Source organism: Amblyomma mixtum, chromosome 9 (assembly GCF_055824585.1).
Source record: "Amblyomma mixtum isolate Tamu chromosome 9, ASM5582458v1, whole genome shotgun sequence".
NCBI lineage: Eukaryota > Metazoa > Arthropoda > Arachnida > Ixodida > Ixodidae > Amblyomma > Amblyomma mixtum.
The window spans coordinates 88,244,606-88,269,966 of NC_143020.1; the positions used below are offsets into that span (position 1 = coordinate 88,244,606).

General features: G+C 44.6%; 1 protein-coding gene and 1 pseudogene across 6 annotated transcripts in view; one reads left to right on the forward strand and one right to left on the reverse strand.

Annotated features, from left to right (window-relative positions):
• LOC149330040 (ionotropic receptor 93a-like) overlaps nt 1–25,361 on the reverse strand; it is a 39,748-nt gene that overhangs the window by 9,678 nt on the left and 4,709 nt on the right. For 2 of the 6 annotated variants that reach the window (XM_089560753.1, XM_089560752.1), the window contains 6 exons: nt 11,773–12,606; nt 9,290–9,390; nt 5,358–5,445; nt 3,646–3,804; nt 2,786–2,930; nt 546–763 (listed from right to left, as the gene is read on the reverse strand). In XM_089560753.1, coding sequence (XP_089416879.1) covers nt 546–763; nt 2,786–2,930; nt 3,646–3,804; nt 5,358–5,445; nt 9,290–9,390; nt 11,773–11,841 — 780 coding nt within the window. In that variant the 5' untranslated portion in view covers nt 11,842–12,606. Of the gene's footprint in view, nt 1–545; nt 764–2,785; nt 2,931–3,645; nt 3,805–5,357; nt 5,446–9,289; nt 9,416–11,772; nt 12,607–25,361 lie in introns of all 6 variants that reach the window. The other 4 variants (XM_089560756.1, XM_089560754.1, XM_089560751.1 and 1 more) reach the window with 3 other exon arrangements.
• On the forward strand, nt 14,081–15,963 carry LOC149330041 (uncharacterized; annotated as a pseudogene).

Here is a 25,361-nt window from a genome sequence, read left to right on the forward strand (position 1 = left end):
GACAAAAAAGTGGTAAAGTTTTCACGCAGTTAAACCGAGTACACGTGCGAAAGCATGTGTTCATTCGCCTCTTCAGAAATTCCGCGCTTATGCTCGGTACTGCGTTTCTCGCGCTTCATCGTCACTCTCTCTCTCCACTCGGCGGCAGCTGGCGTGACGCACTCCTCCCATTGGCTGCAGCTTGCACGACGCCCCTCCGAAGTAACCCGAGCTTCCTCCCATTGGCTGAAGCTTGCACGACGCTCTTCCGAACTTTCTCGCGCTTACCCGAGTTACTCCGCTCCTTGGCACACGACAAAAGAAGATTTTTGCTAGGGGCTGGTACATCTGCAGTAGAGCTTTAGCACTAACCTTTTGTTGTCCTGTCATTGGAAACTTTTCTGTCACCAGAACACAACTGGCTCTGTCGTCGACTGCACAACACTACAGAAACTCCTGCTTTTACCGCAAGAATTTCTGTTGTGAGGTCCCAAAATACTACAGGAAAATCTGTTGTGACAAAAAAAAACTTCCTGTTGCGTTTTTTTTTTAGGGTTTGCGCTTACCATGAGGAAATCCTCGAAGCCCGTTTTTCTTTCCACGAGGATTTTAAGCTTGGGAAACCGGAGCACATCGTCGAGGGTGTCCACGTGGTCTTCAGTGCCCTTGATAAGCATGGTGCTGACGAGTAGGCTGCTTAGTAGCGTCACCAGGATGAAGAGGAACAAGCTCCAGGTTCCAAGCAGGATCCTGGTGGACACATTTGAACTTCTCTCGTGCTGCGCTGCAATGCAAATCAAGCTGCTTTAAGCATTAAAGCCTCCATGGTTTGAGTCTAGAAGTGCTCGGGAGAAGGGTAATACATTGGAAGATGGCCGGCTCATTCTTGCCTCGTTACTTCAGCAATAGCGCAACACCGCACAAAGACGATACAATAGAACACACACCGGTGCTGACTTCCAACCACGCTCGTATGTATTCTTATCTATCCTTCTTGCGTCCGTCAGTTGCGTTGCGCTAATATTGAAGTCATGCGTTACCAACTCACCCAAACTGCTCCTTTGTTTCTACCACTATTTTTTTTGTATCTGAGAGTGTTGTGACTGTGCTTCCCATTTTGCGAAAAATGAAAGTCCGAACTGTAAACACCGTTAGGTGTTGCCACCCCAGCACGAATGCTTAATGCACACCATCGTCTTAGTTGATAAATTGAATATGTTACTAAAATTTCACCCCTTTCCCCGGTGCTAGAACTCCGTGTTTCACGGCTAACTCTTCCACAAGCTTCATAGCTTCATGTCCCGTTGTGCATATCCCATTGTACAAGTCTCGTTTCCTTAGTGCAGCAACGCAATGAAATATAGTCGAACCTCATTACTATGGAAGATTTAGTCCCCAATTAGAACTGTCCTTAAAGAAAGCCTCCTGTAATAAACAATGGGGAAAAAACGTAAAAAAAAATATTCAGAAAACTCACAATCATAATAGTCTGCTATTGTGCACAATCGCGAGTAGCGAAATGAAAATGGAACGATCTTGAAAGTTCCATGTGCATTATTCTAGTCGTCCTGGTCTTTAAAATAGCACGGTGTGGGTTGAAGCGCGTACAAAGCACCTAAAGGACCATGGGATGCGTAATGGCAGCTCATTGTGTGAGAGAATTTCTTCTACTACGAATGTTCGCACTCCAAGGGCCAATGGCGTCGACCGATTTTCATGACGCCGCACTTAATAAGATGTAGCAGTGGCTAACTCTTTCATTCGCCGTTGCCTATGATGTTGCGCTTGCAGATCCAAGGGGATTAACCCTAATGTCATGGAAATTGGTCGACGCCATTGGTTGTAGAAAATCCTTTCAGGGGCATTTACCGCTTTGTTTTTCAATTGAATCTGACTATAGATACCACATCGAACTGGTAAAGAATTCAGCGATTACTCCAGCAACACGCCTCATTTCTAAGCCATGTACACACTTTCTAGTCGAAACCAAGAGGAAGAAGTGGGCTTGGGAGGGCATGTAATGCGAAAGCAAGAAAACCGCTGGTCCTTAAGGGTAACGGAGTGGATTTCAAGAGAAGGCAAGCGTAACAGGGGGTGGCAGGAAGTTAGGTGGGCGGATGAGATTAAGAAGTTTGCTGGGATCTGGTGGCCGCCACAGGCAAAGGACACGGACAGAGACAGGGTTACTACGCCCTGCAGTGGGCGTAGTCAGGCTGATGAGGATGAATATGACACATTTTGTCTTAGGTACAGCTGTATGTGGGACAGTCCCCCTTTACATCTTTGTAAACTGATGGTAACTTAAATCGTGAGTTTCCCCTCATTGATCAGGCTGTTGACCGTAACGGAAGTTTTGCTATGGGAACATGTTGCCTATGGTGATGCAACCCACTATGAATCTGCCCTAATGAACTCTACGGACAAGAAAAATGGGCAGTACTGCCCTCGTTTCGTGTGCGTTATGCCAGAAACAAATCAAAATTACGGGGCACATTGATAATCTAAAGTGCATGAGGCCTTTTCGCGCCGGTTTTTCTGCCTCTGTCGCTGATTGCACGCTGCTTGCGAATGAATGACTACACTTCTGTTACCTATTCTTATGTTTCAGTGATGCATTTGGTTTAATCATTCTGCTCATGTATATTCACTGAATTCCATCATTGACAGAATTTTGGCCGATAGTATGAGAGATTAAAGGCTCTCGCCTTAACACTCGCCTTAGCAGTTTAAGAGCCTTCATATAGGGAGGTCTAATGGAATGCTTACTCTCTGATGAGCAGTGAGACAAAATGCGACGTTGTCTTACCTGACGTGAAGAAGTATGTGCAGCAGAGCCACAGGCTTCTCCCTAACTTTTTAATCAAATTCTTTGCGTTTTTCTGCTGAACGCAAGTGTCCAAGGTGAACATTGTAGTGATAATTAGCATGCAGAGGAACAAGCCCAGCCACACCTGGAAGGAACATGGGCCGTTGTATATCTTCTGCATACGAGTGGTTCAATCAGTGCCACTTTCCAGTTTAAATGCCAGTATCAACTGAAAATGCTCTGCTCCGTTCTACAGGTTCATTTTGTTCACGCGACTTATATCACTAGTGGAACTTTTGGTATAGCTTAGTAGTCGAAGAAAAGAAACTAAAAAATTGGCTGTGGTTTAGCTCTAGTTAAAATGGAGCATTGCGAAAGCAACATCTGCGCGTAGCTATATATTGTTGCTTGAGCTACATTGCCCACAGTCTCACCGTTTCGTGTGCTCTTGCACGACCATACTGCGCATGCGCAAGGAGCAAGTGACGTCACTACGCACAGCTGCCGTGCCAGCGGCCTCGGCACGCTAGCTGTGCGCCGCTACTGCGCATCGGAGAGGAGAGAGAGAGAGGCGATGGAGAGCGCGCGGCAGTGGCGGCGGCCCCGGCACGCTAGCTATGCGCCGCTACTGCGCATGCTCAACTGGCGAGCGCGGCGGCGGGGGCTATGAGTCACCAGCGCAGCGACGGCGGTGGCGCGCCAGCTGTGTGCCGGTACGTCACTACTCCTCGCGCATGCGCAGTATGGCCTGTCCTCGGCTCCGCGAAATGGCTCGGCGACTAGCGCAGTGTTGCTTTCGCAACAAAAACTACATGTGCTATAAAGCTTGTCATGACAAATATCACATTAGTATTGCTTACCTCTAAGCTGAAAGCCATAGCAAATCCGAAAGGATCTACATATTTCCCTGGCTTTGGTGTCATCAAACGCATCTCGGCGAAGATGTACGAAGGCGTGAAGTCGCCCATCTCCATTCTTTCTATCGTTGGCATAATTGGCCCTACAAACACGTCGCTTTCCTGTAGGAAAAGAATCGTCTCGTGACCTCATGTTTTTGAGCAAAAGCAAAAAGTCGGCCAACATAACCGCCTATAAGGTGGCACCATGAGCATAAGATTTTCAATGAATGGAAAATATGCGGTTTGAAAGTCTTAGTTTTCGCAAGCAGTGTATTAAGACTAATTTCAGCTCCAGGAGCCACTATGCGTGTTCAGACACGCTTTGTTTAGTGTGGTCATCTTAGTCTATTACACATTTGCTTCTTTTTATTGAGGAACTTAGCTTAGAAACAGCACTTAATTTAGCCTCAGTAATTACGAATCTGCAAAATTTAACTCACAACACATTCGGTACTGAAGGTAAGGCTTGTAAATAGGAAGCAACTAATATAAATTATTTTACCCAGTAAAAACCTCACCGGCGTCATCTAAACGAGATGAGTACGTTTTTTATTTCGCTTATTTAAGCTTACTTTACGGTGATAGATGTGCTGATTCTAAACCACGCAGAGTCATTCGTAATATTTGAGGCTTTATAGCGAACACTGAACAATTACACCATTAGTATTTCTGCATTTCGCTTCCGTAAAAATGCGGCTTACATGGCCTCAATCAAACCTTTCGCGAGGTTCCTCGGAAAGAAGTCCCGTACCCAACGAATCATTCAGCCTAATTAACACTTTATTTTGCATACTGTAGCTGTATAAATACGAGGCTTAATTTTAAAACGTGTTGGGGCTAACAAGGAAGGTAGAGCTCGTAAGACGACTAGCACTAAAACAATACTTTTTAGGAGCGTTTTAGTTATCGCCCCTTGCGGGTGGTGTCCTCCTGCCTCACGGCAAACGCTTAAAGTGACGTATCTCACATGAGGCTATGGCATGAGTAGAAAGAGAAAAAAATCCTCAGTGCAGACCCTCTATAGAAAAAATCCGCAGCATTCAAATATTCGTCCAGTGCCGATATGTAGTTCATCCTTCCCTTGCTTAGAGTTTTACATGCCCTGGTAGCTTCTGCTGCCTATTACCTTCCATTTCAACATTTAAAAGGCGCCTCATTGGGGATGCTTAATTAGCCTTCTCAACGAATAAGGTACGTCGTCGTGAGTTCCTCGGACATGTTACATGTCTTTGCTAATTGGAAAATAAGCTTTGCATTTATCACTGCGCACAGTTATGACCGCCAAGTAGCTGCCTTTATGGCGTCACAGACCAGCCGGCATTAGGGATCAGGCTCGTCGACGGCGCATCTGCATGAGGCGGTAGTTAAAACAACTTTAGCATAAACGACGACAACCGAACGTGGCAGTGGTATATGAAACGCGAAAATGAAAAAATTCGTGTACAAGAGTTCCAAGGCATCCCTACTACTCCAAGGTGCTTCTCGTGACAGCTTCTTCGAATAAATGTTTCCTCTTTATGAACATTGCGAAAATTCAGCTACACTTTGAGGTTCTTAGTCATTACAGTTCGCCAATTTCACTAAAACGAAAGTATATTCAAGTAACAATGCACTGAAATGCTTTGGATTCCTTTGGAATGTGTGTGTTGGAGGCAACGCGTTTCAGTACTTACGCCTCGAGCAATTAGCCCGACAAAGCCGGTATAAGTCTTGTTCACCTTGAATCCCCAAGTCGTTTCATTTTGGTTAACAAGAAGCAGTCTGGAATTCAAAGGAAGACGACGAAAGATGTTATAACAGGGTCACGTAGTGATGACGGCAGTCCAGCCGTCAGTAAGGCTGCGATAGATTTCCCAAAGGAACACTTTATTAGGTTTACTTACACCCTCAAAGAAATTAACTATTCGGCGGCGGGAATAGGAACACACGTGCTCGGCATAGAACCTAATCACCATCGGTGTCTTCCTCGCTGAATTTAAGGCTGGTAAAGAACTTTAGAGGTAAGGCGCGGGAACCGCCAACGACAACCTCTCAGTGTTGAGCGCGGCAATAAACATCCGCTCCATCAGAAACAAATGACTTCATAGTCCAGTTCGTCTATAGCTGACCAAGAACCATGTACGGTCCGAAGCAGTGGCCCAAAAGTTTTTAGTTCAAAAGCATTATAAGGCTCATCGGCAACAAAACTAGGCCTTAGTGTTGACCGGCAGCAGTGTTGCCAAAAATCTCAGATGACGGCGCCGTGGTGTCGGCGAAATTTCTCCCGAAGATGCTGAAAATTGAACCCGGGACTTTCAGATTTGCAGGCAAGCACCCAACTCACAGACCACAAACCCGGGGTTAAGTTTGGCAAGCAAAGGTGAATCTATAGTGTACGCATTGTCTTACGACTGCAGGCTAATTAGTAGGTATGCCATTGGAAAGGAAGAGGAGAAAAACAAAAAAGAGATAACGAAATAAAATGTTAAAAACTGCTTTTGCATTCAAAGCACGTAACTAGGCTCAAGTGCCCTCCTAATTTTTCACTGAGACCGCGCGCCTGCGGCTTTGAGCGTGGACAAATAAACGTAGTAAAGATATGTGGCATTATACTCCTCTTAAAGTAACATCAGCCCGATGCTTTGCAAAGAAAAGAAAGGAAGACGAAAAACTAAGAATGCACACTTGAAGCCTCCTTTACCGCACACAATACGGCTTTAGGCGGACGACATGGACTACTTCTTGTCTTGCGCAGTGTTGCTGGGATACTGCCGCTCCATCAGAAAAGACTTCATCCGACGGTGTAACGAATATTGTGGGGTGCGACGTCAGGTTAGGAAAGTGGCGTGTAGGCCATTTTCCTAACCTGACCAGAGGTTAGGAAAAAGCGTGTACAGGTTAGGTGTGTAGGCCATTTTCCTACACGCCACTTTCCTAACCTGACCAGAAAAGGCTGATTAGCAATAAGTGGACAAATAGTTTGTCCAGCTATGGATGAACTCATCGGACCTCTTTGGTTTCTTCACGTAACATAAGAATTATGTTTGACTAACAATTCATTTGTAATCATCTTAACTAATAAGGGTATTAAAGATGACGGCGCTAGCTGAAATACCGTCTTTGTGTGCCATCGCAGTAAGTAGACCGCAGCATCAAAAGGGTCTTCACGCAATATCAGTCACTGGATGTGCCGCGTTGTGGCTTTTCAGGTAACGGATTTTCAGGTCACTCTTGTCTGGAGTCATACATCCTGTCACAAATGTTGGCAGTGCCTTTCTGTCCTCGAGCCACCACTATAAGAGTTCACCTGCCATCTTCTTCATCAGCTTAGTCACACAGGATGTCAGTGACACAGGACGATACGAAGCCAGGTTTTGCCAGTATTCAGCACTGGAACAACACATGCCACCTTCCATGAAGGAGTAACGTAGCCAGTCTCCCAAAATCGATTGAGGTAGTTTAGGAGCGTCTCCCTAAGTTCAAGAGGCATGTTACACAGCATTTGGATGGTGACAGTCGTGACGTGGTGTACGTAGGCGCCGCAGACCGCCGAGCGCTGTCTGGAGATCCCTAAGCGTGAAAGGGGTGTCCATGACAGACGTGGAGGAAGCAGGTGGAGGACAAAGGTCAATTCCAGAATTTTCACCTAAAAACGCCCCTGCAAATGCCTCTGCTAAGCACGCAAGAGGTTTCTGTTTGCGCACTGCAAGAGCTTCAAAAGGTTTCCAAGGGCGAGATTTTCCAGCAAGACTGCCAATGACTCACCGTATTCACGTCATCGGTGAGAATACAAACCAGCACAGAAGAAGGTCCTTCGTGCCCTGCGGAGCTTGTTCAAGTGTCGTCAAATGGCAGGATTCCACCTATTGAAGGCCGTCTTCAAGGCTATTTCGTCCTTCTTCCGTATGAGCTGTCGCTTCGCCGTTCTTCGAGCTGCGCAAAGATTTCTGACCTTTAAATCCGGGGCCGGAATATGGTCAGGTAACCTGACCGCAGTACTTGCTGCCATCTTACTAGAAATCGTTTTGTCAATAACATCACCCAAAACACATGCTAGGTGCTCTCTACACTTGTCCCAGTTGACAAAATGGCAGATTCTAGAGCGACGCGTGAGGAAATCGACAGCGAACACAAAAGTCCAGCATTGGTCACTTCCCATGCGGTCAGGTGCTGTTGGCCACTTCACCCTGGCGTCAGGTGAATGCAGGCTCAGGTATATATACGTGTCTCCGCGTAAGAAGGTAGGTCTGGATTTGTTTCTACAGCAGATTTGTGACCGCCGCCCAGTTCCTCGAATTATTTGCGGTCGTTTCAACGCCCATCACTCCGTCTGGAGTCTCAGGAACACGTATTCCCGCGGGCGCCAACTCGCACACGTCATTGACAGTTTGGACCTGTGTGTTTCCAAAGACGGAAGCCCTACTTTCTTCCGACCTCTTGCCTTTCCACAAGATAAAAGAAATAACAGCGCTTTTTTAAGACGGCACCGAGGAGGCAGGCACCTACGCTGACTATATGTTTCCCGAGTGCGTGGCGTGTGGTCCCCCTTTTTCCTTTTTTCTTGTTATTTATCTTGTTGTCCTGCCCGTCAGGTGCCCTTTATATGCTGCTTCAGTTTTCACAATAAATCAGTTTTGTTGCTTCACCGTCCCATCTTCAAATCGCGCTGTTATTTCTTTTCCGTCCACATTAACCAACCAGCGCGTATTGTCATTCTTCCGGAATACTCTTGGATCTCACAACTTCAGTACATAGGCTTGTGGAGAGGATGTGACCAGACGGAATCATTGAAACACCATCGTGCAGAGACTAAAAAGTGACCCTCCGGAGGCTACTTCTGCCATCTTTCGATGTTTCTCTTCATACGCCTTGTTTGCCTCACTCCGGCTCTGAGTGCAAGGAATTGTATCCAACAACGGTGCCGCGTGCAAGCAAGTAATAGTCTTAGAGATTCAAAGCACCGAGCTATAAACTCATGAAATATTCTCTTCGGTCTCAAACTTCGAGCATACCTGTACATAAATGATCTGGGTATTCTTATTTTGAGTGTGGTTCTAATTTTTAAATATTTCTGGCAGAAACTTTTCTTCCGATTTTTTTTTCAGCATTCAAAATTTTACGGAATTTTACACCTTCACTGTAAGCTACATGGCTTACTCAAAAAATGTGCGGCGCGCGCAAAACACATCTGCACAACGTGTCAACTGCAACCACGTACTTTGCCGCATGACGCATATAGATTGTGTGTGATCTTTTTTTTTACTTTTAATTATGGGCGCAATACAGAATTGCTTAGACCGAAGAGCACTAATCACAAATTATCATGCGTATTTAGAATGCTGCCCATAGTAGTCCGGGGTTTAGTGTAGCATCACTTAATTTCAACAAAATTCTGTATAATTTCATAGTAATAATTTTGAGAGATTTTTTTTTCAAATGCGTTATCACTAATGAAAAGTATCAAAGAAAATGTAGCAAATTTTTACCATTTGATATTTGCGGATAGTTGAAAGTACTCCCACTAATGCAGTATGAGAGCGAAGTACCTTCATGTTAGACCATTAGCGGGCGCACACTGGATGAAAGGTAATTAAGACCCACGCCAGGAGTAGTGCCGGTAATGTACCTCATTTTGGCAGCCCTGGAGATGATGTCCATCATGGCAGCGGTGGGTCCCGTGAGCACCACGCCACCAGGAACGGGTTTGCGGAGAATGTAAGGGTTAACCTGCGCTTAAACAAAGGTGCAATGCCTTGCAGCGCAGGGCGCACTTTTTACTGTTGCATCTAAGCCATTTATTCGTTATATAGAAAGCGTATATAATCTTACGTGCCTCAGCGGAATTCCAAAAAATAAAAGTTCTTTTTTTTACTGTGCGCTGGTATAAATGTTCCCCTGATGTCATGCTGATGAAGATAGCTGCTGCCAAGCTTCAAGACCTCTATAATAACCATGTTGATGGCGGTCGTAACGTCCGGCACTGTTTCCTTGGTCGCCGAAGGTGCCTGTACCACCGTAAGTACACATTTGTTCTGAACTGTGCCCAGCATGAACACTGAGCTGTTTGTGTTTTTTTTAAGCCCGAAACACAGGATTACCCAGCGCTAAATAAGGCGTTGTTCGTCCAGTTTGCAGATGGCGGTTGACCTCATATCATTCTGAATTTTTTTTTCGCCTCCATGCTAAGTATCTGCTGAAGCATGCCTCTATTTCCGCCAAAAAGAAGGTGCAGCAGCCCAGCCATCCTAGTTTACTTCATGTTTGTACACCAGAAGGCCGCATGCTGCAATTTTTTTCTCTGAAGCCATAGATAAACGCTCGTCCATTTTTTTTGTCTTAACCCCGATTGTATGCTTCAGATGTTTTCCTCAATAATTGCAGTGACTCCATTTTGCCAGAATATCGGTTACGAACCAAAATTAGCATTCAAGACTACGTGAGGGAAAAATCTGAAAGACAGGCCAGCCCGTATTATTCCCATCCCCTCAACCATCTGTTCCTTTATTCTTGGCTGGGGTCCAAGTCATTCGTTAGGAAAGGCTAGAAAAAGAAAAAATAATTGCGACTTGCAAAGACAAGTAAAGCCCAGCTTCACCCTTAGGTGCCCCAATTTTCTGACAAAAAGACTGCACTCGCAGGTCGTTCGGCTCTTCCCTGTGCGCTTTTTAAAAATCAGTTACCATTAAGGAACGCGGAAGTGGTTTATTGATTCATGCGAGTAACGCAAACCCTCTTCGCCAACGTTATATGTAGTGAACAGCGAAGGTAGTGCCGGGTGGTTACCGCTTGAAATGGATCCAAAATTTAACAACCCTTTAATCTGCCTAGGCTGACAGAGTTTGGATTTAGTGTACGCTGGTAAATAGAGGTACGCTAATCTCTGTTTAGAAATTCCTGTTTTTTAGAGCGAAAGCTGTACTTCTCCCGTGCAAAGCTCAAGGTCATGTGGCTATGAAATTTGACCTTCAAACCAGGGAGAGCGGATGCTCGCCTCTGACGTCATGCCACGTGACTCCCCGCCACAGCTGCGCACGTTGAGCCGGCGTCGCTCGCTCTCCTCGCAACTATCGAATCACGTGACTCGCTGCGCCTCGCCACTGCTGCGTATGCGGAGCCGGAGGCACTCTCTCAGCTGCCGGAAATCGTGTGACGCGCCGTTCGTCATATAAAAGCGTGTGGCATGTGCTTACCTTCGTGTGCTTACCTACACAGAGCTTTCGCTCGTCTTACTATACTCCGTTTCGTACATAGCAGGCAACGCTGCTAAAGCTAGCGCCCCTGTTCGGGCAGGCTAAGTGCGCGCGCAAAAAGTAGTTCGCCATACAACCAAAGCGACCACAAGAATATTTCGTTGCGGCAAATCTTAAGTGCTGTGACTGGCACCTCCTGGACTTCATTTACCTCTTGGCACACTTTCGACCTGCGACTCGTCGAGATTTCGATAAGCAAAACGTACACGTGGCGGTATGATACGCGGTCGGTAGGGCGAATCGCTCCTACTCAATCCGCACACAAAAAGTAGTTCACACTCCGTGAAAATTATGGCCAGAGTGCCCGAACACTCAGCACCTGACAGCCTCGACCGTGATTTTCAATGCTACCACATTGTTTTATACCGCTCTTTATTGTCGTCCAAACAATGACCGGAATTTCGAGAAGAACGAATGATATGTAGCGGAGTAATATGGTTTCCCGGACGCACTACTTAAGCAACCTTCGGCAGCGTTGCCTGCTATGTTTGAAACGGAGTATAGGTTCAGCCAGACTTAACCACAGCTAATTTTTTGCTACACTCAGTATAAGTAGAGCTTCTTAGGAAGTAGACATGTTTTCAGGCAGCAAGTGTGGTGCCAAGAACACAGTGCCAAAAGAGCTCTTGAAAAAAAGCTGAAAAATTCGCTTCTGTTCTGTCTCGGGGACTGAAGTTTATCCCCGAGATTAATACGTGACTCTCTTCACTTCCCAGCATTATAGCAGCCATTACGCTCAGCATCATACTGCGTTACAACACAGTGAGGAGGCTATTACGTCCGAGAAACTGCAGACGTTTTTTTTTTACATCTACGCATCAGCGACCAATCAAATTTTATTCTGGCTCAAACCACTTACTTGCGGAACTGTGACTCTTAACGTGTCTTGACTGGAGTTGACGGCACCCACTGCACTTGGCACGAACATGGTCTGAAACCTTCCGGCTCGACAGCAAAACAAATTATTCGCTGCCTCCAATGTCGCTCCGTCAGCGTGATATATGAGGGGGCTGGTCGACCGCGCTTATATAGGCGTGCCCACGTAAGCCCGGGGTGTGCAGAAAGTTATTACGCCCGGACTAAATCCTAAATGGGCGTCGTGAAAAAAAAAGATAAAAACAGCGAGGGTAGGCCGCTTGATGCCTCGGCAGATTCCGCGCTGGACACGGTTCTAATGAGTCGCCTGGCTTTGCTAATGACCAGAGTGTATTTGCATAGCGAAACACGGGCCTGGTTCCACGCTCTCTTTTTTTTTACTTATGTTTTGTTCACGCCAGTCGTTAGCCTCGCTCTGCGTGTGTCAGATGGTGGGTGCCAGAACTTTTCCGACAATATTTGCCGAGCACCAGTGACATTTCGCTCTGCTTCATCTAGATCGTCTAAAAGGGTGACCCGAGTACGCCCTTGCATCACTGAATCGCACCGTTGGCTTCTGACTGGTATCGTCAGTGCGCAGACAAATGGAAGTTATTGTGAGCACACGCTTTCTGTGGTGGCCGTATACATGGGACATTTCCAGCCCGGCTATTTGCACAATCGATCGACGGCCTTGTTCAGAGAGCATTAGCAGTTTTCGTCATTCGTCACTCGCTACCGTGGTTTGTAAGGTCTTTATTTGAAAGGTGAAAACACCCTGAAGTTGGAAACTCAGTGCATGAAGTTGTTTTCCGAGCTTGAAGAACAGAGGCTGTTGCTGAAATAAAAAAGGCGTATTTGCATAACTACGATTTGTCGCTCAAATGAAAATACCGCGCTAATGGCTTCTCACTGCAAACGGCATGTTCTGCCAGGACCACGGAGTAGCGATCTTGACCTCTGTCAGCGCTTGTGTGGTCGTTTACACTGTCCCTGCGTGCTGCGCTGCTTGTGAATCGGGAACGCAGACGCCCCTAATGATTGAAATGCAAATGAAGGCTTCTAATTATCAGCTTCTGCCATCAGGTCCACTGAAATCGACCCGCTTGTAAACATTTTTTCCAGAGGTACTACTCTGAAACAAAAACCTCTCTATATGCACTAGGTTGACAATCAGATGGACGCGCGTCACTACTGAATGTCGAAGAAACCATGCCATTAACGCGACAACGTTAAGGGCCCCGTGTCGAAGAAAAGCCGGTGTCGTCGTCGGCGTCGGTGGCGTTGGCCGTGAGCGAAAAATCCCGGAAGCATTAATAAATAAAACCGAATAGGAAATTTGCCGAGTTGGGGAATCGAACCAGGACCTCCCGAGTGCAAGACGAGCACGCTAACCACCACCGCCACGCCAGATTTTTTTCTTTATTGCCGATTTTGACACACAACCAAACTTACAACAAAGGTAAAACAGCTCAGCCAAATTCGGCTCATACAAGTGGGACTAAAATCTTTTCAATACAGCAAAGTCAGCTAGTACAGAGAGCCATTCAGGCTGTTCAGCCAGCTCGTGCCCGGTATACTTCTCTCAGGCACACGACACTTGCAATGAAGTTTTCTTGCACAGAACGCACGTTTACATCTGCATGCCGCACCTGCATTCTGGTTTTCCACAAGCTGTGGAGACTGAGCAGCGTGAGTAAGTCATAGGGCACTCCGGTTTCATTTTGAATTGGCAAAAATCTAATACCGTAGGGGTACACGGGTAGATCTTTCTTGATAGTTCTTTGGAGGACGTCCCAGTGAAAGATGGCGTCCCACCACTCTAGGAATACGTGTTCTATTGTCTCGGGCTTCTTGCATAGGATGCAGTTAGTTGCCCAGGGGTCGAAAATTCCCGTTTCGTTCAGCCATGTTATAACAGAGAGAGTATTTGAATATAATTTGTAGAAAAACGTTTTCATAGATAGATTAACTGGCATTCTTTTAACTCGTTTTAAAACATCCTGCCCTGGACTCCCACGGTGCAGGCTTCGGTAAAGAGGAATTGGCATCATTACATCCACTAAGTTCTTATACAACTTTTTCTTTGAAACTTTACACAAGTAGTCAAGAGAAAACCGCACTTGGAGAAGCTTGAACGAGAGTACAACCTCTCTCATGTACCCCACGACGGAACTACGTATATTCTCATTCCAAGACACCACAATTTCAGGGAGCATCTCTGCAATCGCAACAAGATAATAGTCCGCAAAAAGCTGTCTGACTGGTCCCGCAGGAATATTAATCGTGATACAACCTGGCTTGTAGTTGGCACGGAAGCAGCATTTGGAACACCATGGCTCATGCAGCGCATCTTTACCCTTCGCAGACGATCTTCGCGTTCTTGGTACTGCTGTGTCCGCCCCCGGCATACTCGGCGGATGACATTTCCACACCGCTGCTACAATCAAGCGATGACGCATTCTACCAGCAGCCCTTCAACTATCTTCACCTGGATCCACTACAGTTAATGCGCCCGGCTTTCTACGTACCTTCATCGTCGACTCTGACGTCACATCGCAGTGGCAATTTAAGCGGCTGTCTGAGCGACAGTCCGTTTAGTTGGCACGAAAGCAGCATTTGGAACACCATGGCTCATGCAGCGCATCTTTACCCTTCGCAGACGATCTTCGCGTTCTTGGTACTGCTGTGTCTGCCCCCGGCATACTCGGCGGATGACATTTCCACACCGCTGCTACAATCAAGCGATGACGCATTCTACCAGCAGCCCTTCAACTATCTTCACCTGGATCCACTACAGTTAATGCGCCCGGCTTTCTACGTACCTTCATCGTCGACTCTGACGTCACATCGCAGTGGCAATTTAAGCGGCTGTCTGAGCGACAGTCCGTTTAGTTGGCACGGAAGCAGCATTTGGAACACCATGGCTCATGCAGCGCATCTTTACCCTTCGCAGGTGTGTAAAAACGTTTCGCTTTATGCTAAGAAAAGTGACGACCCGTTCTTGCTATTGCTTCCGTGCCAACAAGTGCTTTGTGAAATTGTCTGCGATTGTTTCTCAATGGCGATGCTCATACTGCGCTCCGGTGATGTAGAGACTAATCCGGGGCCCACCACGCGTAATACTGAAGCATTACTTGAACTGCAACATTTGCCCGCCAATCCTTCGGAGCAGATGGAAGTTCTTTTTCGGCTATTAAAGGACCTCCAGGCACGATCTGTAGAATCCGCTAAGGGCCAGGCCGAGTTGGTTAGCGACGTTAAGGCAATTAAGGTTGGTCAAAAGAACATCGAGACCAAAATTGAGGCAATCCAGACGAGGTTAGACAATCTTGAAGAAAAAACAAAGGTATTAGACCGTCTCGATGATGACATTGCTGGAATTCAAGTGTCAGCACAAGTCCAGACAAATCGGCTCGACTCTTTAAAACTGCGTGTTGACGAACTTGAGGATAGATCTCGACGCAATAATTTAATTTTTCATGGAATCCCTGATTCTCGCGAATCATGGGAACAGTCAGAGTCGAACGTAAGGGCAGCACTAGCCGAAGCAATCGACAGGCTACCCGACACAGCAATAGAACGCGTCCATCGCATAGGTCGCTACACGCCCGATAAGTGTCGCCCAATTGTTGTCAAGTTCGCCAGCACGAAAACAAAAGACAAAGTACTTTCCGCGCGAGCAAAGCTAAAAGAAAATGATGTCTCTATTTCCGAAGATTTTTCGCCCGCCACACGCCATGCCCGAAAAAAACTCATTGAGTACGCTAAAAGCCAGCCCCAACCATGTACTTTCCAGTTAAGATACACTAAACTAATCATGAATAAAAAAACATTTCGTCTATGACCCGGCAACAGACACCATCAGCGAAAATTCCGCGTACGAACCACGAGATAGCGGCGAGCATGTTGATTGTGAACACGTCCCAAGTTAGGAAAGCGCGAGGGGAAGTGGACAAGACGCGTCCCACGTATCAGTTTTTTTTACTAATATTCGTAGCATCATGAATAAACGCGCTTCCTTAACTTCTGTCTTAGATACTTGCAATACCGATATTTTAGTGCTTACAGAAACGTGGCTGCATTCACAGGTTCAAGATCACGAACTTTTTCAGACCGCTCATCGTTTTTCACTCTATCGTTGTGACCGAACAATGCGACAGGGAGGCGGCGTGCTCTTAGCCATTTCGAAAGATCTTGCGTCCCAGTGTATTCATGTATCTACTGACTTAGAAATGGTTTGGGCCATCATTGAACTAAACCACCAGAAGATAATCAATGGTGTTTGTTACCGCCCCCCAAACCATTCATCTAACTTCGTAAATGAGGTACATGAAATCATTAACATCGTTACATGCCGTTATCCCACGTTACCTTTATTTCTGCTTGGCGATTTTAACCTACCAAATATAGTATGGAACACTGGATCTCCAACCTTACAGCCTTTTTCTTCATTAGCCAATGAGTTCTTAGAAATGTGCTCTGTTTTTTCGTTTTCACAACTTGTTACGCAGCCTACAAGAATTATGGAATCTGTCGCAAACACACTGGACCTTGTATTAACAGCGCAACCTGATCTTGTTTCCGACATCACGTACTTACCCGGCTTGAGCGACCATTCGGCCCTTTCATTCAACTTGAATATCTTGCGACCAAAAACCGTTAAAAAATTCAAACCGTTCCGAAATTATGCAAAAGCTAATTTTGAAGCCATTAATACTGAATTATCAGTCTTCCTTGACGTCTTTCTACAAGACTTTGACTGCCGTAGTGTTCAGTCTAACTGGAATATGTTTTCTTCCAAAATTGCTGAATTAACAAACAAATACATCCCACTTCGCACCCTTGTCTGTAACCATAACGCTCCATGGTACAGCACCTGTCTCAAGCGCTTGTCTAATAAAAAAAAGCGTCTCTACAAATCTGCGAAAGGTTCTGTTAGCATAACACGGTGGACTAAATACAAACTGGCAGCCGATGAGTATTTAACCGCGCTTAAACAAGCAAAGAATAACTTTCTTCATAATACCCGGCCATCAATGCTTAAAACCGACATAAAAAAATTCTGGCGTATGATTAACCCCAAAGCGGATGACATGATAACCTTGATTGACAGCTCATCCAATGTTATTCCAGCTAACGAATGTGCGTCTGTACTTAACGAAGTTTTCCTGCGCAACTTTTCTTCAACTACCAATATTACGCCCCAATCTACGCACAACAATGTTTATCCAGCAATGTTTCCCATAACCATTGAAGCAGAAGGCATCGAATCAATAATTTCATCTCTAAAACCATCTTCCGCTCCTGGGCACGATTTAATCAACGCGAAATTTTTGAAAAACACGAGCTGTTATTCTTCCATTTTTCTAACAAAGATATTCCAGCAGTCGCTCGAAAAAAGTTCTTTGCCGGCTGAATGGAAGGTAGGGAACGTGATCCCACTCCATAAATCAGGTGACAAGCATTGTCCTTTTAACTACCGGCCTATCTCGCTCACTTGCATCCCATGTAAAATTCTAGAACATGTCCTTGCCTCAAATCTAGCTAGATTTCTCGAATCTAATTCATTTTTCTCACCATCGCAACATGGCTTCCGCAAGAATTATTCATGTGAAACACAACTAGTATCATTCACGCATCAGCTAAACGTCATCCTTGACCGCTGTTCACTTGCCGACTGTATATTTTTAGATTTCTCGAAAGCATTTGATAAAGTATGCCATAACCTTCTAATGTTTAAGTTACATCAACTTAACATTGATCCCAAACTGCTTGCTTGGATCGAATGCTTTCTTTTTAACCGTTCGCAATTTGTTTCTGCTAATGACTCAACCTCGCAGCCAAGTAAAGTACAGTCCGGCGTACCTCAAGGGTCGGTACTTGGTCCTCTACTTTTTTTAATTTACATTAATGATCTACCCTCTTGCGTTTCCTCTAACATTCATTTATTCGCAGATGATTGCGTCATCTACAGGGAAATAATTTGCGACGATGACATATCTTCTCTTCAATCAGACCTTAACGCTATCTGTATTTGGTGCCAATCATGGTCAATGGAATTAAACATCAAAAAATGTAAATTTCTGCGTGTATCAAGAACATCCGGCCAGCTACCTTCCTATCACCTTAATAATGTCCCTCTAGATCCTGTTTCTTCTTACAAATATCTTTGTATCCATATTACTAGCAACCTCACATGGTCCATTCACACATCTTACGTACTTAATAATGCTAATCGCATGCTGGGATATCTAAAACGTAATTTCTCTAAGGCACCTTCTTCCCTAAAACTACTTCTATATAAGACACTGGTCCGCTCAAAGCTACAGTATGCTACAGCAGTGTGGGATCCCTTTCAACAAAACCTAATTCACTCATTAGAAATGGTCCAGAATAATTCTGCTCGTTTTATTGTATGTAATTATAACCGAACTGCCAGCATCTCTGCAATGAAATTAAATGAAATTAAGACTTAGCAGCAGCAGCGGGGCAGTTGCGGCATCTTGAGCTGCCCTTAACACATCGCTTGTCCGTGCAGGTGTATCATTCTACCCTGACCGATCCCGATCCCGATCTTATCATCTGTCTACAGCCCATTTCCTCCCGACGCCCCAACAAGTGTGATCTGCGATTCATCTGCCTGAGGACCTGCTGCGGCTGCGTGGTTTTCCACCTACTGCGGCTGCGTCGGCCACTGTTCGCCACCAGGAGGAAGTACAAAAAAGGACGACTGATCGGCACCCGGCTTCACTTAGCAGCAGCAGCGGGGCAGTTGCGGCATCTTGAGCTGCCCTTAACACATCGCTTGTCCGTGCAGGTGTATCATTCTACCCTGACCGATCCCGATCCCGATCTTATCATCTGTCTACAGCCCATTTCCTCCCGACGCCCCAACAAGTGTGATCTGCGATTCATCTGCCTGAGGACCTGCTGCGGCTGCGTGGTTTTCCACCTACTGCGGCTGCGTCGGCCACTGTTCGCCACCAGGAGGAAGTACAAAAAAGGACGACTGATCGGCACCCGGCTTCACTTAGCAGCAGCAGCGGGGCAGTTGCGGCATCTTGAGCTGCCCTTAACACATCGCTTGTCCGTGCAGGTTGGTCTGTTTTCTTCCTTAACAATTTCGTCAAATTTCGAGTCGCAACTGCTGGTGTACCCGCTGCTGAATAGCATCTCTCGTCTGTGGTCTTGTCTTCATTGCAGTTTCTGTGGCGATAGCCTTGCATTCTGTAATGCCTACAAACGCGGAACTAGCCAAGAAGCTAGAATCCCTTGAGGAATCGTTCGAGAAAAAGCTAGCATCGTTGATTGATGACATCCAGTCGAAAATTCAGATTAAATTTCAAAACATCGGTCTCGACGAATGCTCCTCCTTGAAAGAGAGCGTGCAGTTTTTGAGTGACAAATTTGATGAAATGATTGTGAAACAGGAACAGCTCATGGCGTCCAACAAAGAGCTCACGGCATCCAACGAAGATCTGAAAGCCCAAAATGCTCTGTTGGAGAAAAGAGTTGGAGATTTGGAACAGTACTCCAGGCTGAACAATATTGAAATAAAAGGCGTCCCTTCAACGAAGGGTGAGGACTGCTACGCCATTTTGGAGCAAATGGGTGATGCCATCGGCTGTCCTGTTTCTAGTTCTGACCTCGATACCATCCACCGCGTGTCCTCTAAATCCGATGACAAAGCCATCATCGCTCGCTTCTTATGTCGCGATAAGAAAACTGACTTCATCAAGAAAGCACGCAAGGCGCGCCTACAGACTACCCAGATTGGTTTTCCCCCAGCCAAAGCATCACCTGTTTATGTGAATGACCATTTAACCCTTGAAAAGAAGAAGCTGTTTTCTAAAGCACGCGCCCTAAAGAAAGAACATGGCTGGCAGTTTTTGTGGACTGACCACTGCACAATCAGGGCAAGGCAAACTGTCGACAGCACGGTTTATCGCATATCTTCGGAGTCTGACCTAAGCATCTTCACCTAAGTTTCTTCTCTTTTTCTTGACGCCCTTCTTCTATCTACCCATTTTTCCCGGTCACAATGCTCTCTCCTCCTGAGCTGAAAAGTTTACTAGATAAAAATCAACTTTCGCTGATTCATTTCAATGCGCGGAGCCTCCGCAAAAATAACGATGGCATTAGTAACTTTATTGCTTCGCTGCATCACTCGTTTTCTTTCATTTGCATATCTGAAACTTGGCTTGCAGTTGATGACTCCAATTTATACGGTTTTCATTCTTATCAAGCTGAATATTGTCATCGCCCTAATAACAGTCATGGTGGCTCTGCCATTTTCATTTCACCTCGTGTCACATATACTCGTAGGCATGACTTACTAATTAATGCTGCCTACTGCGAAGCTGTCTGGATTGAAACTGATTCATCATTTCCTGGTAATCATAACAATAAACTAGTCATAGGCTGCATTTATCGATCTCCTTCATCTTCTGAGTCCGATTTTATTGATTCACTTGATGCAATCCTTCGTAAGCTATCCAGCGAAAATAAACAAGTATTAATTATGGGAGACATAAATATCAATCTTCTCGACACCAGCTCCTCAACATATAAAGCTTATACGGATTGTTTTTCTGGTTACGGTTTTGAATGCCTAATTGAGTCCCCTACAAGAATTGCCTCTCATGGCACTCATTCGCTCATCGACCATGCACTTTCAAATTTATCGCTTCCCCTCATTTCGGGAGTAGTAAACGTCGAAATTACTGACCATTTTCCTATTTTCGTATCCATTAACTCCACAGCATCCTGCCCCAACCGTTCGTACTTCACGTCGGTATTTAATGACACAACTTTTATTGAATCGCTATCTGCTACCGATTGGTCAGTTGTTTACAATCTTCGCGACCCTGTGCTGGCACTTGAGTACTTTTGCACGTCTTTCCTTCAGGCCGTTTCCTCTAGCACTTCTACTGTCAAATGTAAAAAGAAATACAAATTCACATTTAACCCTTGGATGACTAGTGCACTTGTGGAAAGCATTCGCAAAAAAGATAATCTGTATAAAAAAACTAAAAAACAGCCGTTTAACCTTGCGCTTGCAGCCCGCTATAGAAAATACCGCAACATTTTGAACTCTCTATTAAGCCTTGCAAAAAAACGTTATTATGAGCGAGCGTTCAACTTAAACAAAAATGATTCCAAGAAACAGTGGAAACTATTCAACGAATTTTTAAACAGGCGTTCTCTGAATGCCCCTATATCTAAAATTACTTTCAATGGCATATCATACAACCAACCTAAAGATATTGCGAATGCTTTCTGCAATCACTTTTTATCATCCTACAATCACCCACACCCAACTTCAGAGATAAGCATGCCCCGTACACCGCATTCATTCTATCTCTTTCCAGTTACCCCTGAGGAAGTACATCGAACTATTTCTGAACTAAAAAATACGAGCCCTGGCTTGGACGGCATTTGTGTGCGCCATTTGAAATTAGCAGCCCCTCTTCTATCTAATGTAATCAGCTATATAATCAACCTGGTCTTTAAGACTGGAATTTTTCCTGATATTCTCAAAAAAGCTAAAATCATTCCAGTGTTTAAAAAAGGTGACAAAGAGCTTGTAAATAATTATCGACCCATCTCCATACTCTCATCGCTTAGTAAAGTTATTGAAAAGTTGTTTACCCTAAGAATAAATAATTACTTAAGTAAGTTTAACTTACTAAAAAATTGTCAATTCGGTTTTCGGTCGGGAAGTTCTACCAATCTTGCATTGCTTTGCCTAACTGACTATATTAAACAATCACTGGACAGTGGTAAACTTGTTGGCTCAGTATTTTTAGATTTCACTAAAGCTTTCGATACGATTAATCACAATATTTTATTTACCAAACTTGAAGCTTATGGCATAACTGGTCCCGCCCTAGCCTTTTTAAAAACTTATTTATTAGATAGACATAACGTGGTGTTCGTGGCTAATGCATTTTCTGATTTTAAGGTTACTAACATAGGTGTCCCTCAAGGATCGATTCTTGGCCCTTTGCTCTTTTTAATCTACATTAATGATCTGCCTGACGCTCTTACTAACACTCATTGTGTATTATACGCGGATGACACTACAATTTCTTCTTGTGATAAATGTATAATCTCGCTATCTGCCAAATTAAATGCCTCTTTGGTTAGCATTATGTCCTGGTGCCATGATAATCACCTAATTATAAACCCCGTTAAAACTAAGTTTATGCTTTTTAGAACAAAACAAAAAATCACAGCACACTTGCCTTCATTATCGCTTGGTCATACTTCTATTTCCCCTTGCGACAACGTGACTTTCCTTGGTATTCAACTCGATTCTCAACTGAAATTTCATCATCATTTGGACCATGTGAAGAAAAAAACTGCATTTGGAATTCGTGCATTATTAAAGGCTCGTCATTTTTTCCCATCATCAGCACTCTTATCACTTTACTTTGCTTTTATTCACGCTCACATTAATTACGGCATTGTAGTATGGGGGAACACTTACAACTGTCATTTACACTCTATCCAGCACATTCAAAATCAGGCTATTCGTATCATTACCCGCAGTTCATACCTTGTTACTGCTATCCCTTTGCTTCGTCAATATAATATCTTATCCGTTAGAAATTTATTTGATTACAACCTAGCCATCATGTTTTTTAGATTAATGAACAATGCACTTTCTTTTGAATTTATCGACAAATGTTTTTTGAAAAATTGTAACCCTACGAGATTTGCGGCTCAAAAAAATTTTTTGCTTCCCCAAGTTTTTACTAATTATGGAAAACGTCATTCTCATTTCTCATGCATTTCCCTGTGGAATAATTTACCCCCGAGTTTAAAATCGCCTATGTCTTTGTCTATGTTTAAATCGTATTTAAAAAGTTTTCTTTTGCAGCAAAATGTGGAGTGAACTGCTTCTATTCCCTTTAGAAAATTCTTGTACTTAATTATTTGCTAGAAATTTCTACTTTGTTTTTTTGTTTCTTGACAACTGTATCCTTGTATTCTCAATTGTTTCTTTATATGCCTTTTCACAACGCTGTATTTTGTTCAATATTATTTATAGTGGGTTGTTATTCTGGTTTTGCTTGTCTGTTTGTTTTTGCCCTGCTAATCTATTTCATTCTCATTATATAATTGTTACTTATTTAAAATACCATTGTTCTTACTGCTAATTGTACCTGTCTGTGATGCTGCTTGTTTTTTAATCAAGTTAGTATTAATCTACCGGGGGTCCCGTGACAGTCGCTTGACTTTGGGACCCTCGCCTGTATACTGAATTTATGTAACCGATTTGTACTCAATAAATTCTTATCTTATAAAAAAAAAAAAAAAAAAAATCTCAGCCTGCCATCTTTAGCATCTCGCCGTAGAGCCCTTAGACTATCACTTTTTCACAAGATATTTTATCATCCTTCACTTCGCCACGAACTGATCTCCCCTCCCCAATACATTTCATCAAGGCTAGATCACAATAACAAAGTCGGAATTCCATTTTGCAAAACCAATGCCATGTTTCAGTCATTTCTTCCGCGCACAGCTGCTGAGTGGAATCACCTTCCTGCATCTACCGCTACCATTACTGACAACCAACGCTTCAAAACAGCATTAGAAAACTTTGTATAAGTAGGAGCATCATCTTCTTTTTTTTTTAATTCTATATTCTTGTTGTTTTTGTACGAGCGTTTTGTTTGTTTGTTTTTCACTGTATTGCTGCGCTGTATTTTGTCTATTATATACTATTAACCAGCACACCAAGAACCCAACAGCTAATAATGTATAACTAGGAGCAATCATTTTTGTATTACTAATTAGTTTGCTGCACTGTACATTTTTTTTCTTAAATTTTTGTAACCACTCCCCTCTATAATGCCTCTGGCCCTGAAGGTACACGAAATAAATAAATAAATAAAAATTCAGAGGGCACTTTGACTCTCTAAAGCGCGTAGAGGCGAAAGCATTTTTCGCACCACTTTGCCGATGTGGCACTGGTGACGTCACCACTGGATGACGTCACACATAATTGATGAAGTAATGACAGATTGCTAATTATGGTTTATGGGGTTTAACGTCCCAAAGCGACTGAGGCTATGAGAGACGCCGTAGTGGAGGGCTCCGGAAATTTCGACCACCTGGGGTTCTTTAACGTGCACTGACATCGCACAGTACACGGGCCTCTAGAATTTCTCCTCCAAAGAAATTCCAGCCGCCGCGGCCGGGATCGAACCCGCTTCTTTTGGGACAGCAGCCGAGCACCATAGCCACTGAGCCACCGCGGCGGCAGATTACTAATTAATGGCTCATTACTGATTAATGGTCATATACTAATTAACTGCTAGATTACTAATTAATGGCTCATTACTGATTAATGACCATATACTAATTAACTGCTAATTAACGACGCATAAGCTTCGCCTTTAGACGTGGAACGCGACAGCGTGTTGTAGCGCTGCCAGGCAGTCCACGGAACGCCGCCACCCGTTCAGCGCGACGCCTGACCCTTTGAACGCAACGCTTTTTTTGAGGAAAGGAAATAGAGCATTAATTCTCTGTCATCTCGGTGGACACCGGAACCGCACCGTAGAGGAAGAGAGCAAGTGGGAGTGAAAGAGAAAGAGGGGCAGTAAATGAAGAAACTGAAAGTTGTATTTGAGGAAAGGAAATTAGGCAGCTATGTCTCGCATATCTCGGTGGACACCCGTCAAAACGCGGACACATCTGCCGAAACATCTGCCGACACGGCTGTCGACACGGCTGCTAACGACAGCATGACGCATTAAAGGCTTTCACCTTAAAAACAAATGAACACTACCACTCCGCCACACCAGCTCGATGGTTTGGAATGAACAAAGGCACGTCTAGTTAATACGGCTTTGTCTTAGAAGGGTGCTTTAGAGACATGAACTATGGTGTCCATTTCTTTCGGGTCTACACCAAGATATGAGAGACAGGCCTATTTCCTCTCCTTAAAGCCAATTTTCATGTCATTTTCCTCTTATTACGGCGCGGTTCGGGTGGACAGGCGTCGTTTCCTTTCCTTCGGGCAAGGCGTCGCGCCGAACGGGCGACGGCGTTCCGTGGACCCCTTGGCAACACTGCAACACGCTGTCGCGTCCCACTCTTATAAAGACGAAGCTGAAGCGTCCTCCAATTTTAACAATGCAACTTCGTTTTCTTCCACCTCAACCAAGCAAGAGCACACGGTCTCAAGAAAAGTCTAAGTATCCTAAACAGCTGTGCCAAAATCCCTACCACGGCTGCCTCGCCGCCAAAGTCGATCTAAGATGTCCCCGCGCGGACTCCGTCCTAGCTTGCCTCGCATGGCGATTAGATGTATACCGGCAATGTTATCTGCATTAAGTAATGTTGCAGTGTCAATAAATACTCAGGCAGCGCCAACACCTACGTGCGGCGCACAAAGCACTAACATAGCAGTAAAACTGCTTATTTGCAAGGTCTTATCATTTCAGGAACGGAAGTCTCAAAGCCCTTAGGTAGATTTCAACTGGCCCAACAAATTTTGGCTATTTCGACGGGTTACGCACAAAGGAGGGGTTGCTTTGCCTGTAACCTCTTCGAAAGCTCGTGTATTTCGCCTCG